At 36.9% G+C, this 19966-nt stretch overlaps 1 protein-coding gene across 6 annotated transcripts in view; it reads left to right on the top strand.

Moving 5' to 3' along the window:
- The first annotated feature begins 306 nt into the window (after window positions 1-306).
- NAP1L1 (nucleosome assembly protein 1 like 1) overlaps window positions 307-19966 on the top strand; it is a 32245-nt gene continuing 12585 nt past the window's right edge. For 2 of the 6 annotated variants that reach the window (XM_040637275.1, XM_040637276.1), the window contains exons 1-5: window positions 337-444; window positions 8038-8143; window positions 10036-10073; window positions 14596-14681; window positions 16169-16271. In XM_040637275.1, the coding sequence (XP_040493209.1) occupies window positions 8048-8143; window positions 10036-10073; window positions 14596-14681; window positions 16169-16271 (323 nt within the window). In that variant the 5' untranslated portion in view covers window positions 337-444; window positions 8038-8047. Of the gene's footprint in view, window positions 445-8037; window positions 8144-10035; window positions 10074-14595; window positions 14682-16168; window positions 16272-19966 lie in introns of all 6 variants that reach the window. The other 4 variants (XM_040637274.1, XM_040637277.1, XM_040637278.1 and 1 more) reach the window with 4 other exon arrangements.

Below are 19966 nucleotides of genomic sequence, written 5' to 3'. Positions count from 1 at the left end.
CCAGGCCGAGGAGAACAAGGTGGGCCAGGGGCGAGGCGAGCGGGTCAGGGACCCTCCCGGGAACCAAAGGGTTGTGATTTCTTTCCCCGTACTGCGGGGAGAATAGAGATGGCGCGGCGCGTAGCAGGAGGCGGAGGCGGGAACCCAAGGACCCCAAGCACCGCGCGGAGGGTGTGGAGGTCTTCGGGGAAGAAGGACAGTTCTGTTGCTAGGCAACGCGTCCTGGACCCGCCTCCTGCTCGCGTTGCTAGGGGACGGCGAGGCCTGGGGGGGCGGTGGAGCGGGCCCTACGTGCTGACGCTAATTGTATATGAGCGCGAGCGGCGGGCTCTCGGGTCTTTTTTAGCGCCATCTGCTCTCGGCGCCGCCTCCTGCTCCTCCCGCCGCCGCCCTGAGTCATTGCCTGCGCAGCTCCGACCGCCTGGCTCCCCGTGCTAGCCACCGGTAACGGATGGGGGTCTGAAAGGGAGAGGGGAACGTAACGTAGAGTCGGTCAGGCGGCCTGCGCGGAGGGAAGGGACGGGGAGATGAGGCCCGGGGCCGCTGGCCTCCGGGGCCTCCCGGGTCGTCCAGTGAGGCCGGAGCCTGAGCCGTCCGCCGAGTTTCGTCCCCGTAGGCTGAGAAGGCCTCCGGGATTGGCTGGCGCTTTACTCGGGAACGGCTGAGGAGACGCGGGGGGTCGGTGAGGCCTGCGAGGCCCGAGGGCCGTGCTGATGTGCGCCGAGGTTCCCTGAACCCCACCGGCTTCTGCGCGCGGGCCCGAGCGAGGCCACGGTCTCGCCTCCCGGTCCCCAGCCGCACGGCCGCTGGCTTCTCAGGGCGCCCGGGGTGCGGGCCGGGTTCGAGTGCGTAGCCCACCGCTTCCTCGACGCCCCCGCTTCCTCAAAAATAATCCTCGGAGGGAGGCCGCTGGGGGATGGAGAGAACGGCAGAGGCTGCGAATTCCGAGGGGAGGGAGGGGATGTGAAGGGACGAGGCCCGGAGGGGGCGGGGAGGCTGCGAGGCTCCTGGGCTCTCCGCCCACTGGAGGCGGCGACGGTGCTGGGAGGGGAAATCCCGGCGGTTTCCCTAGACACGTGGCCGCCGCCTGGGCTCGACTGGAGACCGGGGTCTGGGTTGTCCTCACTTTACTGAGAGTTGTAGGGGGTGGTGGGATGGAAATTAATAGTTAATAAGTCCAGCCTTTGGCTTTCAAACTCCTACCTGCTTCTCTCTGGTCTTAATCTTTTTATTGGTACCAGAGGAAAGTATGGATGTTAGGAGATGGGTGATGAAGCAGGGCCTCCACTGCTAGGATTGTAAAGAATTGACGCTTGTAAAGGGGTCGTGTTAGCTGTTATTAACCCATGATTTTTTTTTTTTGTGCACTTCCGGTACAGTTAGACTTTAGATGGGTGTCTTAACCAGGATTTCATTATTTGGGGAGAATTGATCCGAATTAATATAATCCTGTAAACGGTTCTAAGATGAAAATAAACGATTTGGCCTGCAATGTCTTTAATTCTGTTAGGAGTTCTTTCACATTCTTACAAATTAGTTCCTTTATTGAAGTTCCCAGAACAGGTTACTTAACTAGTTGTTTTGTTTTTAAGATGAATGGGGGCTGAGTGGAGGAAGTATGGGTGGAAATGAGGCATAAATGTAAACTTAATGGGCCAGGTTTGTTGCCTGCTGTCTTGTTGGTGCCCCTACTAATAAAAGGAGGCAGTGAAGGGAGTCGGGGAATGTGGCCCTACTTAGGAGGGCTAGGCTTTCAGAGTACAAAAAGAATGAACCCGGCACGCAATGTCCTCAAGGAGCCCCTATTTTAGATCATCACTCTCTGATAAATGATTAGTAATTAGTTCTGTAAGGACTGCACTTTAAAATCTCATAACACTGTTTGCCTGATTTCAGAAGAGCTGTAAAACGGAATTTGCTGTTTTTGAAAATAGGTAGCATCAAAATATCTTTTAAAATTAATATTTAAGTCCTATTTTCTTGTTAACCTACATTAACACTCCTGTACTTACTTTACTTAGGAAGTAATACACATTACCTTTGGATAAGGGGAAAATCTTCTGTATAGACTAACTTATTTTAAATTGTTTGGGTAAATAAGGTTTACAGTGATCTTCTGGGACTAAGTCTCATGCTTGTCGGAAGTTGTTCAAATTAAATGAAAATTTAAAAAAATTAAGAGTTCAAATTAATGGTCCAAATCTAAAATGTGCAATTTACTTCTAAGAAGACTGGTCCTGTGGAGAATAGATGGAATTAAACATTGGTCATGAAACCTTGACTTCATAGATTATCATATCTGGTCAACGTTATGTTAATTTGATAAATGCAGCTTTAAAAGAATTCATCATACCACTTTGAAAAAATGTAAGTTTTATCTGTTGCAAAGTACCTATTTTTGATATTGGGCCTGTTGACAAAATATGAAGCTAATGCTAAATGTGGCACATGACTGTTCTTGTCCTCTAGAGACTTAAAAATCAACCAAACCCAACACTTGTACCAAAATTAATTTAATCCAAAATGCTGTTTGCTCATTTTATTATTCAGTTTGCCCACATTGTCTCCAGGTGACTGACTGGATTCTAAACCCCCCAAATTATATTAAAAACACCCCTTTTGTAGGAAAAGGGGCTAAACGAGGCAAAATCTGTTTGACTTCAAGGGATGAAGAAGATGTCAAAATCAAATACTACATCTTCGCTCATTTTTTTGATTAGTCGTAAATTTGAAATGTTAATGAAAATAAGATTAGGATGATTCCTGATCAGTTTTGAAAACTGATGATCGGTCCATTCAGATCTTCAAGTCTAATCAAACCTGTAATTATTTGTATTTTTATTTGATTCTTTGAGTAAATATTTTAGCATCAATATTTGGACATCTTAAAACATGAGCAAAGCAAGTGTATTGGTTATCTAGATACAAAATGTTAAGTTGTGGTGAATGCTATAAAGAAAAAGTGGGGGACAGAGTAGTATTTATAACATTCTTTACATGAAGGACTTGTTTAATAGTGATTTTAAGTGCCATTTCTGTACTAATTTCATCTGAATAAGAAGTTCTCCTTGTTGGGCAGAGTAGGGTTTAGAAGGTGAGCGTTGTTGCTTTCCAAAGCCCATTCTAAATTGTTTAGTACATTGGTATCAGACCAGTAGATCACATTGCTGTACTTGCCTTCCAAAGTGGCCTTTGTACTTTTGGTTACCAACTCTGCCTTTTACACTACATGGTTTGATACATTTTTGTTTGTTCAGAAATTTTGTACCTTTTATTTTTTTTTTATTTTATGTATTTTTTTTTTAAAGATTTTATTTATTTATTTGACAGAGACAGCCAGCGAGAGAGGGAACACAAGCAGGGGGAGTGGGAGAGGAAGAAGCAGGCTCTTAGGGGAGGAGCCTGATGTGGGGCTCGATTCCAGAATGCCGGGATCACGCTCTGAGCCGAAGGCAGACGCTTAATGACTGAGCCACCCAGGCGCCCCAGAAATTTTGTACCTTTTAATTTTTACTGGGAAAGGGGGCTGTAATGTTGAGGAGCCTATTAATTACATTTAATTAATTACACTTAATTATTTTCTAGGGTAAAGAGGGTACAGAAGAACACAACAGGGATAAATAATGTAAGAGCACAAATTACTGCGTATTATTAACTAATTTAATGCTCCTAGAAGTAGGTAGTATCAACATTTTAATGCGGAAACTGAAGTACAGAGCAGTTAAAGGACTTCTCCAGGGTTACATAACCGAGGAACGACGACTTAACGATGAGGCTTTTGTATTGGTTTTTAAAGGGAGTTCCCTTGATTTAAACTGTATGCTATACATCAGCTTGGAATTCAGAAGCACACTTGCTTGGGTTCCACGGTGCTCCAAGGAAAAGCAACAGTATTTATGGTCAGGGTGTCTTCCAACATGGAATTTGTTTACATACAGTTGAGTGATGGCTCCTAAGCTTTTTGTCTGCTGTGTGCGTGTGTGTGTATAATTCTCCTCCCCGCCATGTGATTAAATTGGTTTTGTTATTGCTGGGTGCATTTTCACCAGATTTTCAGTCCAACCCAGGTATGTTTCTGTGCTGTTGGATAAGATGATAATCTAGATAATGAGCTCCCTTGGACAAGAAGATACGTAGTGTTCTAAAATGGGAGTCCGTTTTGCTTGCGCCTCTTAAGACAGAGGTCAGTTCCAAGTTGGCTATTGACACTGGAGAATTGAAAAAGTGATCCTAAAGAATAGGATATTCTAACTGTGAGGCTGTGTTGGAGCCAAATAAAGTATTGAGCCCCTCGGCCACTGAGAACGTTACTAATAGAACAGCGGTGTCTTAAATATAGATTTGCTTAAAGTGCATTTGGAGGGATATGTGAGGTCTCAGGTAAAGGGAAATCTTATCTTTGGGTTATTACTGGTTCCTTTGAACTCTTGCTTTAAAACATTTGTAATTCTTAATGATTGGTTGTGTCCCCATGAAGTAGTCATTTTACGTAAAGGAATATCAACTAGTGCATTACTGTATAATCTTTGTTAACAGTAGGCTGATAGAGCAGGTACTTTGGTTTTTGGAATAGTGGACTCCGCATGGGTTTTGGAAGTCAGATTTTAATTACTAGGTTCTTACCCTTCATGTGTTGCTGAGTAAGTTGCTTTTATCTGCAGATAGGAGGAAAGCGTATAATAGTCCCTTACTGTGAGGAGGCTTCATAAATGTTAGCTTTCTTTACTCCTCATTGAAAGGAGAACTCATTCAGAGTCAGGTTTTCTGGAGTGGTGAGAGATTATTTGATAACACATGTCTGGACATCTAACTACTACAGGACCACAAATTATAATCAGTTTGTGGTTTAATTCGGTGGCTTATTTCCCCCCTTCAGTGAAAGGTTTTTTTTGTGTACAAGTTCTCAGGTTAAGATTTGCCTTCAGTCACATTATTATGAACCATGCCTTTGAATTGAGATCTGCACATTCCATATATTGAGTAGTGAATTCAATCTTTTATTGTAGAGTGACCTTTTTATTTCTGGTAATGCTTTTCTTAAACTTTATTTTTTGATGTTAATACAGGGATACCAGCTTTCTTTTGGTTAGGTTTATATTTTACTTGGAAACTATATCTTTATCTTATAGATTATGTTTACCTTCACCACTGACTTAATGTTGTGGTAGTTTTAATTTTTAATACACTACACAGTAGTGATACTTAAAAATGTTTATTTAGATATATGTATGCAGTTATCCTTTTTGCCCCTTCATTTCTTCTTGGAAATTAGTTCTTCGATTTGGGTTCACTTTCCTTCGGCCTGAAGAATATACTTATTATACTATACTTATTAGAGTGCTGGAGGCATTTTTTCCAGAAAATACATACCTGTTTCACATTCATTCTTTTTTTTTTAAGATTTTATTTATTCATTCGACAGAGATAGAGACAGCCAGCGAGAGAGGGAACACAAGCAGGGGGAGTGGGAGAGGAAGAAGCAGGCCCATAGCAGAGGAGCCTGATGTGGGGCTCGATCCCACAACGCCGGGATCACGCCCTGAGCCGAAGGCAGACGCTTAACCGCTGTGCCACCCAGGTGCCCCTCACATTCATTCTTAGAAGGTGTTTTAGTTGGGTATAATATTCTAAGATCCTTGGCTATTTTCAGTACACTGAGGACTCTGTTGTCTTTTGGTGTCTATTGAAGAAAAGATAGCTGTGACTTTTATGGCTTTAATCTGAGTCTTTCTCTGTGTTTTTGAGATGACGTCTTTGTCTTTAATGTTTTGCCTTTTCATTGATAAATCTAAGTGTAGGTTTCCTCTTTATTTATCCTTTTTTTTTTTTTAAGATTTTATTTATTTATTTGACAGAGAGCCAGTGAGAGAAGGAACACAAGCAGGGGGAGTGGGAGAAGAAGAAGCAGGCTCCCAGAGGAGGAGCCTGATGTGGGGCTCGATCCCACACCCTGAGCTGAAGGCAGATGCTTAATGACTGAGCCACCCAGGCGCCTCTCTTCTTTATTTATCGTGATTGGGATTCGTAGGGCTAACTTCCATCAGTTCTGGTGGGATTTGTAGGGCTATCTTCTATCAGTTCTGGAAAACTCTCAGCTTTTGGTTTTTTTCAAATATTTTCTGCATTCTTTTCTCTTAACGCTTAGAACTTGTATTAAATCTTCGTTAGACTCTATTGTATCCTCAAATATCTTTTAACATCGGTGTTTTCTATCCTTTAGTCTCTGCCATATTTTGGAAGATTTCTTCTAAGCTTGCATCCCTCAATTATCTTTCTAGCTGTGTTTAGTCTACTGGTAAACCTGCCCATTTGGTTTGATTTCCATTATTTTTATTTCTCAAAGTTCTATTTAGTTCTTTGCCAAATTTGCTGTATCACCTTTAATTGGCTGTTCTTTGCAGATACTTCTGCAGACATTGTAGTTTCAAACTCAGTAAGCATGGTTGTCATTTGTCTTTGTTTATAAGTTTATAATCCTTTTGACAATATTTAAGTCTTTGGGACAGGTTTCTGTTGTATTCCTTTCTGTTGCCCTTATTGCTCTTGAAAACTACTTGTATAAATTATTTGAGGTCTAGGATGAAGTTGCCTTTCACATTTGGATATGTAGGTGCTTAGGAACACTATCAGGCAGACCACTTTAAGCTCATGGCTTGAGGTTTTGGGACAACACTGATAAGTGATTCTAGTTTATTTGTCCAAGAGAACTGGTTTATCATCCCTGAGAGTGTTGCACTTTGGGGTTCCTGCTTAATGTGGAGGGTCGCTATAAAGATTTCCCACCTTGGATAGGTCTGGGGCTTTTGATTTTACCTCTCAGTAGTTAAAACCTTGCTTTTACGATTTTAGCAAATATTTATTCTGGACTTGAAGTTATTTTATGCAGAGTTGATCTGTATAATTTATTTAGCTTGTCACTACCAGAAATGGAAATTCTTCATATCTCTTAGAAAGCAATTTCATGTCTGATAAATAAAAAATTCTCATTGATTTTATTTAATGTTGAGTGCAGTTAAGAAAAAAAAAAACAACTAATGGAGGTATATTAACTGAAACCTGTGTTTTCTCAGTGTGATCTGATTGTCGGAGAACCACCTGCCTCAGAGGCTGGGTTTCTTGTTTAGAATGGAGATTTTTGGGTCCGCTCTCTCAGACCTCTTGGTTCAGAATCTGGGCATGGGAATTAATCTCTTTCTCTTTTAAATGAACTTATTTATAATTTTAGATTTATAGAAAAGTTGTAGAGGTATTCCTAGAGAGTTCCTATATGCCCCTTACCCAGTTTTCCTTAGTGTTAACATCTTAATGTCACCATGGCACGTTTACTGGTTAGTCTGTACATTTTAACAATCATCTCAACTAATTATTTTGAGAAATATTGATCCTGTGCTAAGATAATTTAAAATGGACAGAATTAAAAAACTTGCGTTTATCGAATGTTCAGTAGTTATCAAACACAAGTTAAGTCTTTTATGACAAGTAAATGGCATCCTGTTCTGTCTTGAATCATCTTTAATAAAAAATCAAAAGAATTTCATTTCAAGAGTTTGATCTAAATGTGACCCCCATGAAATGGACAGGGAAGGTAGCAGTATAGCCATTTTTCTGAGTACATGTTAAAATGTTATAAAAATCTGAAATTAGAAGTTTGGGGGGGGTGTTTTATGTTTTTGATAATTGCTGGACTTACCAGGCTGTATATTCAACCCAGCAAGTTCCAAAATATTAGTGAAATGTATTTGTATGTGGGAAAGCCAAATAATGCAGAATGAAATGTAAGTTCTCATTTTTTCCCAGTCTTTTCTTACAGGTGACTACTATTAGGTTTCTGGTATATGTTTACAGAAATGTTTTATTCATAAAGTATGTGCATGAGTATGCATGTTCATATATATATATATTATTACATATATGTATTATTATATATATTACATATGTAATTACATATTAAGTGTGGCATTAGCCATTTTCCTGCCTGAATATGTAATTACATATTACATATGTAATATATAGTAATATATATGTTTTCCTGTCCAGATTTTGCCACATGCCCTGTGCTCTTTCCATATCTGCTTCATTTTTGACTGCAAAGCATTTCATTGTATGCACATTCCGTGCTAATACTAAGTTTATTTTTGGTGAGGTAAGTAATTGTAGCTGCTTTCTATATAAGCTTTATGTATTACTACTCTTAAGGGTGCAATGCAGCGATTGGCAAAAGCACATATAATCCCTATAATATGAGTCCTGTGCTCTCATTACTTGAGAAAGATAGATCTTAGTCAAATAATCGCACTACTTTGTAATTACAAACTTGAGACGTCTTATGATGGAAAGAAATAGGGCTTTATAGGAGTGTGTACAACCAAGAAATCTTATTCAGCCAGAATGTACAGGTTGGAGAAGCCTCTCTGAAAAAGTAAAACTTTGAGCTAAGAGCCAGAGTTGTGTTAACTGAATTTTGGAAGAACCTTCTACGCAAACATGAAAAGCTCAGGCCTTTAATATTTTTTTCATGTTAGAGTCTCACAAGTGAATAACTAAAGCTGGAGATAGACATATTTAAGGTTTTTGATATTACTGTGGCCAAATTATTCTCCAGAAAGAAAATAGTTCATAGGAACACAAGCCATATTTAAGAATGCATGTTCACCACCATTTTCCCTGCATTTAGAGAAGAGCCTTGCTGATTTGATAGACAAACTAGAATCCCACTTGTATTTCTTTGATGACTAAGATTCAATATTTTTCTTATTTTTGAATTAATATTCATAATTGTTTGCTAAGTATTTTGTTAATGTTGGCTTATTACCCAGCATCACTAGAGAAATTTATCAATACTTTTAGAAATTATTTAAAGCAAAAAATACTTAGAGTAGGCTACATTATTAGGAAGAAATATTTTCTTCACAATTTCAAAGGATGGATGTTGGATCAGTAATAATACTCCACATACTAGCACTTGACTGCTAAAATCAGTAACTCTTCTTAACTCTTTAAGTAATAATCATATAAAACATGTTGATATGAGGTGTCACATCTTGTAGCATTCTGAGAGTTAAAAGGCTGTGGTTTTAATTACTAAAAGATGAAAAGTTGACTTTAATGTGGGATCCTAAGCTTGATTTAGATTATTTTTTTTTGGTAGTCTCTGTATTCATTAAGTGTGGCATTAGCCATTTTCCTGCCTGAATATAACCTTTAGGTTTCTTTTTACCTTCAGTTTTCTTTTTCTAAAAGCAATATTCTCTAAGTTAATACAAATCTATAGTGGGAAAGGATTTAGGGTGTTCTCCGATCAGTTCTAACAGTTTTGATGTCAGGTAACCAAGAGTTTGTTGACAATATACCAGCATATCCAGGGTAGCCTGGGGGCGTGGTCTTTATCATGATAAGACATGAGGTACATCTGAAGAGTTGGGGAAGGTTTACTTGATATAGGTTGGGACCCAGAGCTTTAAAACTGTTGTTGTTTGAAGGGCTGACATTTGATACGAGGATTATTAAACTTTTTAGAAAGATCTCTGTGGGCATAATGGTGGTAGATTTTGGCTTTTTAACATGAATTTGATAAGAATTAATACTATTAAAAATGAAGTGGATTCTGTGAGGTACAAAGTAGTCTAAAAATTTAAGCAAAAATTGACCATTTGTAGTTGTTAAAGGAGTTTGAGTAAAGACCTCTTGTATTGTTCCTTTTCTGTGATATTAGCATACATCACATTCTTTACCAGCAGTGCTATTACGAAAATGTCCTTACATGGTAGATTCTAAAAGCCTAGTAATAACTAGCTTATTTTTAGCAGTATCCTCTTCATAAATACTTGGGGGGGCTAGTATGAAAGTCCATATATATGTGCTGTGATTTTTCTTCTTCACATTGTTGTGTTTTTAATGGCAGTATACATTCCTCCTCAGGATAGTTCTCAGTGTGGTACTGACTGAAAGGGTTTGGGCATCAAATGTTTTTAATGGTTTTAAATACATTATATAGATATATATATTTTTTGTTAACATTGACATTTCTCTCCATAGATAATTTGGAGTTCTTACAACATGGCAGACATTGACAAGTAAGTGCCAGATAGTTGGTTTTTTTGTTTTTTTTTTTTCTTTTCCCAGAGATTTGGCTTTACTTTGTACTGTGATGTAATTAATAGCAGTAATAATAACATATTATAAAAATGTATGGTGAAGACTGATGCTTAGTACCTGCTGTTATAATAGTTGGGTACAGTGTATCCAAGACAAAATATAGTATATATAATCATAGTCTTAAATACAATAAACCGTTTGCTAGTGTTTATTCTTAGGAATGTGCTGAGCACAGTAATGAATTAGAAATATTTTCAAAATTCATTTTTATCGTACATGTATTTCCCAAAGACTTGACTTTTTCCATTTTAGCGCATTATACATACAAGATAAAAAGCGTGTGAAATGTATATGTAGAGTTTAAAGAGCAATAGGATAAGTAAAAATTACTATTAGAAGCCCAGTATCCCTCTTCTCAATTGCACCCTCCACCTTTCCTCTCCAGATGTGTAAGCACTGTCTTGGCACTTGTCTAAATCATTTCTTTCTTTTTCTTTTCATTTCTTCTTCTTTTTTTTTTTTTTTTTTTTTTTTTTTTTTTTTAGTTTTAACCTACACATTGTTAATCGATGTTTAATTTTGAAAATCTGAATAGCAGTCACAAACTTAGCTGTGTTTAAAAAGAAAAGCAATATTACCACTATCAGTTGAAGTCTCCAAGGGAGGAAAATGAAAAACAGAATGAGATTATCTGGGTCATAGTCCAGCTTCAACTTTCCTGAAGAATTCATTGGGCAAGGTCATGCACTCTAGAAACATCAGTTTAATGAAGTTGGCTTCTGGCAGAGTTCTAGTGTGGATGGATGTCTTGCAGAAATATGGTAAGGGAGAATGAGTGAGCTGCACTATTTGTTGCTTGTGATGTCACACAACCTAGGAGTAGGATAAAACAACACTTGGACACGGATGGGGATGTGATATGACTATCCAGAAGTTGACAGGCTGCAGAGCATGGAGGTGGGAAAATTTAGCACAAGGGCATCACATTCAAGTACATATAAGAATCTGGCCAATCCTTCCATGCTTAAAAAGAATGGCAGCAGGTACTTTAGTGATAATGGCTTTCAAAGTGATTGCCCTCCTGTATTCTACTGCTCCAATCTGGATTGCTTAACCTTGGTGATCTAGCCATCATTGTGGATCTATTCTATTATCTTCCTGGGGTTTCCTTCTGTTTCTTCTCTTGGGTTTGCTCTTTGCTGTATCCCATGTTGTTTTCTTTTTTGCTTCTTTAATACTTTATTGGAAGAGTACAGGGAAATAAATTATTTTGAGATAAATGACTGAAAATGATGATTCTATCCTTAAGTTTGATAGTTTGAGTGTAGAATTCTCATTTGGGAATCCTCTTTCTTCAGAATTTTGAAGGCATTGCTCCATTATCACTTGGCTTCCAATATTGCTGTGTTGAAGTTCAAAGTCATTATAATTCTTGATCATTCATTGTGACATTTTATTTTAAACATATATATTTCTGGAAGCACTCTGGCTTCAGAGTTCTGAAATTTTCACATTGGTATATGTATTTTTTAAATTTCTTGTGTGAGGCATTCAGTGGTGGGCCTTTCAATCTGCAACTTGATGGCTTTCAGTTCTGGAGAATATTCTTGACTTACTTTGTTGATTGTCTTATTTCCGTTTTCTCTTTCTGGACCTCCTATTATGTTATATGTTGAACTTGTTCTTCTAATTATCTTTTGTCTTATTTTCCATCTTTATCTCTTCGTTCTTCTTTCTGGGCAAAGCTGAAGAAATTTTATCTTTCAGCTCTTGTATTGAGTTTCTAAATTTCTGTTGTGTAGTTTTCAGGAGTGTCTTTATTCTCTGTTCCTGTTTTTTATAGCATCTTGTTCCTATTTCATTGATTGTAATATCTTTTCTCTGGATTGTAATATCTTTTCTCTGGATGTTTTTTCCCTGTATAGTATGTTTGCTCTTAAATTTTTCTTTCCCCTATTTGTTTTCATCTCCGTGTAAAAGCATTTTCTCAAATAGGAGGTAATACTTGGTTGTCTGCTCACTAAGATCGGGGTGGGGGTGCAGTTGAGAGATGTTTTTTAAAAAAGTTGGCTAGAAATTTTGAGTGTTGTGGGGTGGAGGGAGGCTTTTAATTTAGATTGTAATGTAAGTCATCAGGGTGGTTGTTTATTGTGAGAATCCCTATTGTCAGAATGATGTTTTTTTCCTGGGCTGGTCAGATACCCCCAAGGAAGATTATCTGGGTAAAGATCTGGGTTTCGGTGTTGTGTGGAATCCAAATTGGGAAAAGGTGGCAAATTGGGAAAAGGTGGCTAGGGAAGGGTCTCTACATTGAACATTCTAGTGTGATACAGTCCTGTATCTGAGAGACTCTTAGCTCTATCTGTGGTCTTACAGTCTGAGCTCTAAGTTTAACCCTTTCCAAAGAAGAAACTGCTGTGCTTCTGCTAGGTTGAGGGAGAGAATCTGGGAATTTAACTGCTTTATCAGTTTTTGTTTAGTCCTCCCTATTTTCTCCAATTTCATTCCCCCAGCCCTAGTTCCAGAAACATCCTTTTTGATTCTGTGTTTGGTCTAGTTTTCAGCTTTTCCCACTGTTAAGTTAGATTTCAGTTCTCTGTAAAGTTGCTGTTGCTGCTCTCGTCTTCCTGTCCTTCAATGTTTGTCTGTTTAAAAAACCCTTTTATCATAATTTTGGTAGAGATTTTGGAAGGATTAAGATCAGAGGAGTATGTGCAATCTGCTATCTTAACCTTGCAACCTCATTTTGTTTTAAAATTTAAAGAAAAAGAATAAATTGGTTGTGACAGCCTGATTCCTCACCATCCTCTTATTTAATTTTAGATGGCTGTGAGCCCTAGGAGGGTGGAAGGGAGGATTCTTGTTCTTTAAAGCAGGAGCCAGCAAATGTTTTGTATAAATGACCTAATTATAAATATTTTGGGCATTTTGGGCCATATGGTCTCTGTTGCATTACTCACCTCTGCTGTTGTAGTGTGAACGCAGCCATAGACAGTACGTAAACAAACTTCAGTGGCTGTGTTCTAGTAAAGTTTTATTTACAAAAATAGTGGGCTGTATTTGACCTTGTGACATAGTCTCTGGACCCGTTTTAAAGCCATAAGATGTAGATGTTCAATAAATGATTAAAATCATACTGGAGGAATAACTGTGCTATGTGATCTTTAGTTAATGGCCCTTAAATCTAAGTATGTTTAAGTTTATACTAAATCAAACATAATTTCAGAAATCTATTGTTTCTGATGGGATGGCTGACTTTTTTCTCAGTTTGAAGGGACATACATTTTGCTGTCAGAACACAGTTGACCTTTTCTGTATTTGTTTTTATATGAAAATTAGATCGTATTTGTCTCTGTATGAAAGTTAATATTTCAAATGCTGTTTCTAAACATGAATGTGACTAAATCTGTAAACCAAATATTAAAATGTAAAATCACAGAAGGAATTATAGGAAGACCTACATGTTGACTTAGATAACCTTATTTCCCTTTTTAATTCTCATTGTAATTTCATGTTCAAAAACTAGATTTTTAAGATGAAGTGGGGAGAATGTTATTACTTTTTTCCTTTTCTTTCAATGGTGCCATCTTCCTGGCTTTGCTCTAAGTATGAAGTAGACTCAGGTCTTCTTAACTTTTTGCCCATCTCCACTATGAAGGAAAGAAAAAGGAGGAAAGTCCAAAGATACAGTACAGGCCAATGTGATTGCCCCATAGCCATCAGGGATCCAGGATCCTTGTTTTTTCAAACTCCTTCATTCTGTTGACTTTCATTCTCTAGGATGCCTTATGGTCTAGCAGGGCTGTTGGAATTCTAGTCAGCACATCCCTGTTCTATGAAGGGAGCAAGATCAAAAAGGCCTCCCAGCTGTCTACTGTCCTATAAAGGAGGCTTACTCAAAATTCTATACATTTTGTTTTTTTAACTCATTGCCCGGAGTTACATAACCACACCTAAATAAAAGGTAGGCTGGGAAATATAGATTTTTAAAAACTTGGTGTATTGCTATCTCATATAAAATCAGGGTGCTGTTACTAAGAAGAGTGAAATCAGTGGATATTGGGTAAAGAACACATACTTCCTGACCTCACGTTCCTGGAACCAACCCTATCAAACCACATTTTTAAAGCTTGGAGTAGAGGGGCCCCTGCTGGCTCAGTCGGTGGAGCATGCAACTCTTGATCTCTGGGTTGTTAGTTCGAGCCCCACATTGTGTGTAGAGATTACTTAAAAATAAAATCTTGGGGGGGGAAGAAAAAGCTTAAACTATAAATTTTATATTCGATCATGTGCTTTTAAATGAAATTTTATGTACTTCCAGTTTGTGCTTGTTTATATATGAAGTTAGAAAGAAAACTGAATTACCTTCTGAATTTCCTATTTCATATTTTTGAAAGAGGCATATTAACCTAGAAAATGAAATGAAGTTTTCTATAATTTTTTTATTTATTTTTGGTAATTGGTACATTTGAACCTTGGTGTGATACTATGATATTGTAGCAAAGAACAGTCTGAACTTGATCAAGATTTGGATGATGTTGAAGAAGTAGAAGAGGAAGAAACTGGTGAAGAAACAAAAATCAAAGGTATTATTTTAAATTACTTCAGGAGCCAGTGATTGCTGGCACACGTCTTCTAGAGGGTAGTAACAAATACTGTTCACTTTTGGATCCTTGTCTGCTTTACCCATTGGCCCATACCTCTAGTTGAGTAACAGTTCGTGTGTATGTTCCCGGTGGGGGGAAGAACGGAGGGGAAGAGGGAGATGGAGATAGAGTGGTAATAAGGGAGGAAGGTATGAATATAGTTAGTGACCCATCAGAAGTTACTCTGTGTGCCCTCTGCTGCTGGAGTGACACGGCATCGTTGTGTCAAACAGCTGCCCGTGAGGTTTTTTTTTGAATTCAGAAATGTTACATGTGTTGGTGGGAGTTGTTTTTGGTGGTAGTTCTAAACAACACTAGCTTAGAGTTACTGGAAATGTTCAGTTATTTCATATGTAGAAAACATAAAGTTGTATATTTCAACCTTTTTTTTAATCCTTTCCAGCCAAACGACGAAAAAGACATTTATTAAATGTAAACAAAAATCACACAGTTTTCTTTAGCAAATATTATAAAGGGAGGAGATAGTGATGGTAGTGGGGAATTGTACTGCTTTAGGTTATGCCCTATAGGTATGGGCCAAGAATATTAAAGTACTAGGTGACTCAACTTTTCATTGTTGAGCCAGATGGAGGTTAATTGTGAAAAGACTACTGAACTTCAGCTTCAGCTTTCATCCTGCAGCATTGTCTTAAAAGATACGTAGATCGGTATCCTTAGTGGCCAATATTGACATTTCTAAAGGCATGTTGGTTATCATAACTGTACATCATCCAATAATCAAATTAATATTAGGAATTGACCTTTAAAAACATAACTGGGAAAATGCATGTCAATTTTGTGTAATGTCTGTTGACGAAAAGATGGTAATAGAATAATTCGTTGTGCCTAAATCTAGTTTATTTTTGGATTGATACTATTTTTAGACACCATTAACAACCACAGTTTGTTTGGTTTTAGTTACAACCTTGATTATCCCAACTGTTAACTTTCTCTATTGATACACAGAAGCACACTATACTATAAGCATCAAACAAACATTTAGGTTACTCACCCCACAGTCTTTCCTCCCAGGGTCGAAAGTGTCACTATACTTGGAGTTTTCCGATAATGTGTTGTCTGCCTTCAAAGCGTTATCTAGAGTCATAGTTAGGCATGTGGATGAAGCTTTGAGCTTCTTAAAAATGTAAGGTGAATGAAACACAAGGTGGTATGAAGAGAAAGGATATTTATTATTAATAGTAGTTGTGGCAGTGGCCTTGAGAAATGGCGTTGTTAGATCATTCAGAATCTGAACTTTTCCTAACGTCAGGTTTTTCTAGAGTGGATTTTCCTCAGCTTGCTGCCCATCTCTACTCAGGCCAATGAAATATGGGCTAGTCAGGAAAACTTCATGATTGGATTGTCCTATTAAAATAGCATTAATACATTTTCATAAAATCCTTTTTTCGATGCCTTTTTTTTTAAAGCGCGTCAGCTGACTGTTCAGATGATGCAAAATCCTCAGATTCTTGCAGCCCTTCAAGAAAGACTTGATGGTCTGGTAGAAACACCAACAGGATACATTGAAAGGTACAAGTTCTTCTTTTCCGTAGTCCTTTTCTATCCGTCTATAATCAGCATTGCAGGTGTATCTTTTTAAGACCATCTAGTACTTAGATATGTAATAGTGGAAAGCTAATGTCCGTTAGTTTCTAGTATAGGATTTTGGGGAGTTTAAAATTTTGTTGAATACCACCAATTTAGAGTTGGTCTTTTAAAGTTTGACTCCTCTCCACAGGAAGTACACTGTTCTTAACCATTTCTGAGATTTGTTCAGAGGTTTGCTAGAAATGCACAGAATTAGGAGAAATACAGATTTCTTATTTATTTCACTGGTTCTGTAAATCATTAACAATAGCCCATATATCTTATTCTGCTTATAATTGTTTTTTTACTTGGCTTTATGATTTTAAGATCCATCCATGTTGCTATATCTGTATGTAACCTCTCGTCAGTAGTTCCTAGCTTCTGAATGTTGTTACTTACCGTGATTTGTGTCCACTATGTTTGATTACATGCTTTTTTAAATAAGCTTTTTCTTTGATGGATATCTTGATTGCTTCTAAGCTCCATCAACACAAATTCCATTGTAATGGTCCTCTTTTGGCATGCCCTTTTAAAGAATTGTGTAAGAATTTTGGGGGCATATGTACTTACCAGTGGAATTGTTAGTTATAGGGTATGCAAGCTTTAAGTCCTTCCCAGCTTGTTTTCTAGAATGACTGTATATCCAGTGCATGAAGGCAACCTTCATCGTTGTGTTTCTGCCAGCAGTTGGCATCATTCAGCTTTATGGGTTTTTTTTTTTTTTTTTTTTTTTTACCATCTAAGCGGTGCAGGCTTATTTTGTTTCATTTGTACTTTTTGTTGTCTAATGAGTTTTGAGCTTTTCTTCATGATTGTGAGCCTTTTAGGTTGCTTTCGTTGTCCATTTTCCTATTGGGGTTTACTATCTTGTTTTGCAGGGGTTTTTGTATATTCGAGGTGTTAATTTCTTATCAGTTTTAGACTTCGTAAATAATCTGTTGTCATTTGTATTAACTTTATCCATAGCATTCTCCATTAAACAGAAATCCTTAATTTTTATGTTTTAAGTTTTTCGACCTGTGGCTTTTGCTTTTCAAGTTAAGAAGTCCTTCCTAGTTTCTTCTGCATTTCCTGTTGACTAGTTTTACCTTCCATCTTTAGGTCTTTAATAAACCCTCTGAGGGCCACCTTTGTATTTAGCTATGCATCAGGGTTTTTGTTTTTTGTTTTTGTTTTTTTTCTTTTCTTTTCTGTTTTTTTTCCTAGTGAGCTTGTTTCTGTAACACTTCACTAAACAGTTCATTATTTACTCATTTATTTGTGATACCACCTTTATTTCATATCAGTTTCTTATAATCACCTGTGTTTCTTTGAGCAGCACTCTTTTAATTAATATGGCCTTTTAGTATGTCTTAATAATATCTAGCAGGGTGATAATTTAATCTTTCTATTAATTTGTTTCTCCCTTTAGTATCTTGCTTACTTCTACCCTCCGCCCCCCATCCCCTATGGAATACACTCTTTAAGATTGGCCTTGGTTGATAGGAAGTTTAGAGGGGTTTTCACAAAACAGTCCCCCCACTAAAATTTTGATAGGAGTTATAGTGATGGTAGGGGATTATTCTTCTAATGTACAATTGTCTCATCCATATCCTTGTATTTATTGAAATCATACTCTTTTATTACAAAGTTTTTCTCATAGTCTGTTCTTGATTAATTCCTATATACTTTAGTTGTGTTGTTATTGTGGATAATATCTTATTTTTTATTGTATTTCCATGTTGGCTGCTGCTGTTGTAGAGAAGAGTGCTATTGATTTATTTTTATTTTTTATTTCCTTTGCTGTTGATCTTGTATCCAGAAATCTTGCTACACTTACTATAGTAATTTGTTCTTTTTTTTTTCTCCCATAGGCAAAAGATCTTGTCTGCAAATAATGGCAGTTTTAGCTCTCATCTTTCACATTACCTCACACCAAGTTTATTTTTTGTTTCATTGTAACATTGGCTAGGACTTTCAGTACTGTTTTAAACAATTAGCATTAAACATGAGCATCTTTATCTTATTTCTAGTTTTAACCAGGAATGGATATAAAATCTCTCCATTAAACTTGGTGTCTACTTAGATTTTTTTTTGTGACCTTTTTCCCTGTATGTATTCAGATGGTCTTTTGACTTTTTCTTTGAATCTATGAGGTACATATTAAATACATTTTTGGAAACCTGTATTTCAGATGCTAAACTAGCCTTGCATTCCTGGAATAAATTTAATCATGTATTATTATTATTACACTGTTGAGTCAGGTAGTTAATATTTTATTCAGGGTCCTTATTCATTAGTGAAATATACTTGAGTGTGTGTGTGTATTTATATGCATGTGTGCATGTATGTATATATGTATGTACAATACAGAAACTTTCATGGGATGGTAATTCCATGCCCTGGTTTTAGAGTCAAGATTTCAGCTGTTTAGTGACATAAACAGGGTTTATGTTTTTACTTTTCCCCCTGTTTTCAAAACAACTTGTATAAAATGGGAATTAACTGTTCTTTGAACAGTTGGTAGAACTCTTCTAAAAATGGACTTTGGCCTTTGGAGTTTGAGAACCCTTCTTTCTTGGATTTGCTCCATTCCCCTTTCAAGGTTCTTGAATTGAGGGCTTCGTTCATTTGATTTTTTTTTTTTAATTATCTTTTATGGCCTTAATATTTGTTTTTGTAAATGTTCTATGAAAGTTAAGTGTGAAGATCTATATGCTGAAATTAGTAGCTCAGATTTATTGTGGTGTTCACATTCTCTTATTTCTGCTTATTGATTGATGGCTTGATCTAATAGTTTCTGGAAAGAATGTGTTAGAAATTTCCACTTAATCTGTTTCTTCCTAGAATTTTATTGGTTATAGATTGGATTAATATATTTTGAAGCTGTATTATTAGTTATATGTTTGTGATGTTTGTCCTTTTGTTATATGTTTGTGATCTTGTCCTTTTGTTCCAGTTTACCAGTATAAAATGTCCTCTTTTGTATTTGGTGGTGGTGGTGGTGGTGTTATAAATTGTTTTGTCTGATATTAAGGTACTATTTTACCTTTCTTTTGGTTTTTATTTACCTGGCATGTGTTTTTCCATCCTTGTATCTTATCTCTAGTAGGGAAGTTTGCTTCTTTATTAGTAATTTTAAACTCTTTGCCTTTCTTGAAAGCAGTATTGTTTTTGGACTTAATTGCTATTATTTTATAATTTATTCTACTTTGTTTCTTTTCTCTTTTTTTGCTTTCCATTGAATAAATCAAGTTGTCTTCTGCTGGTATCAAAGTTCCTGCATTCTTTTTTGTTATTAAGGTAAAGGGGCTCATATCCTAATACCTAAGTTTATTTACCCCTATTGATTTCTTAAATTTACTAATGTCTGTATTACTTATAAATATACATTCTCTAGTCCTCTTTTTTTTCATCAAGGCAAAGTAAAATTTGCCAGGATATTTGGCCACCTATACTTATATAATTTTTAAATTTTTTTAACTTCCTCAGAAATTATTTTTAATGAATGTAATGAGTATCTCTGGCCTATTTCCTGAAGCCTGATATGCCTCATACAATTTTTATTTCGTCTTCATATTTGAATAATAGTCTGGCTTATAAAATTGTAAGTTCAAAGTTCTTAAATAAAAGTTCATTTCTTCCTGTATATGGTGTTT

Source organism: Ursus maritimus, unplaced genomic scaffold, assembly GCF_017311325.1.
Source record: "Ursus maritimus isolate PB19 unplaced genomic scaffold, ASM1731132v1 scaffold_21, whole genome shotgun sequence".
NCBI classification, from domain to species: domain Eukaryota; kingdom Metazoa; phylum Chordata; class Mammalia; order Carnivora; family Ursidae; genus Ursus; species Ursus maritimus.
Note: the sequence above shows the minus strand (reverse complement) of the source record. Positions and strands in the feature narration are given on the sequence as shown.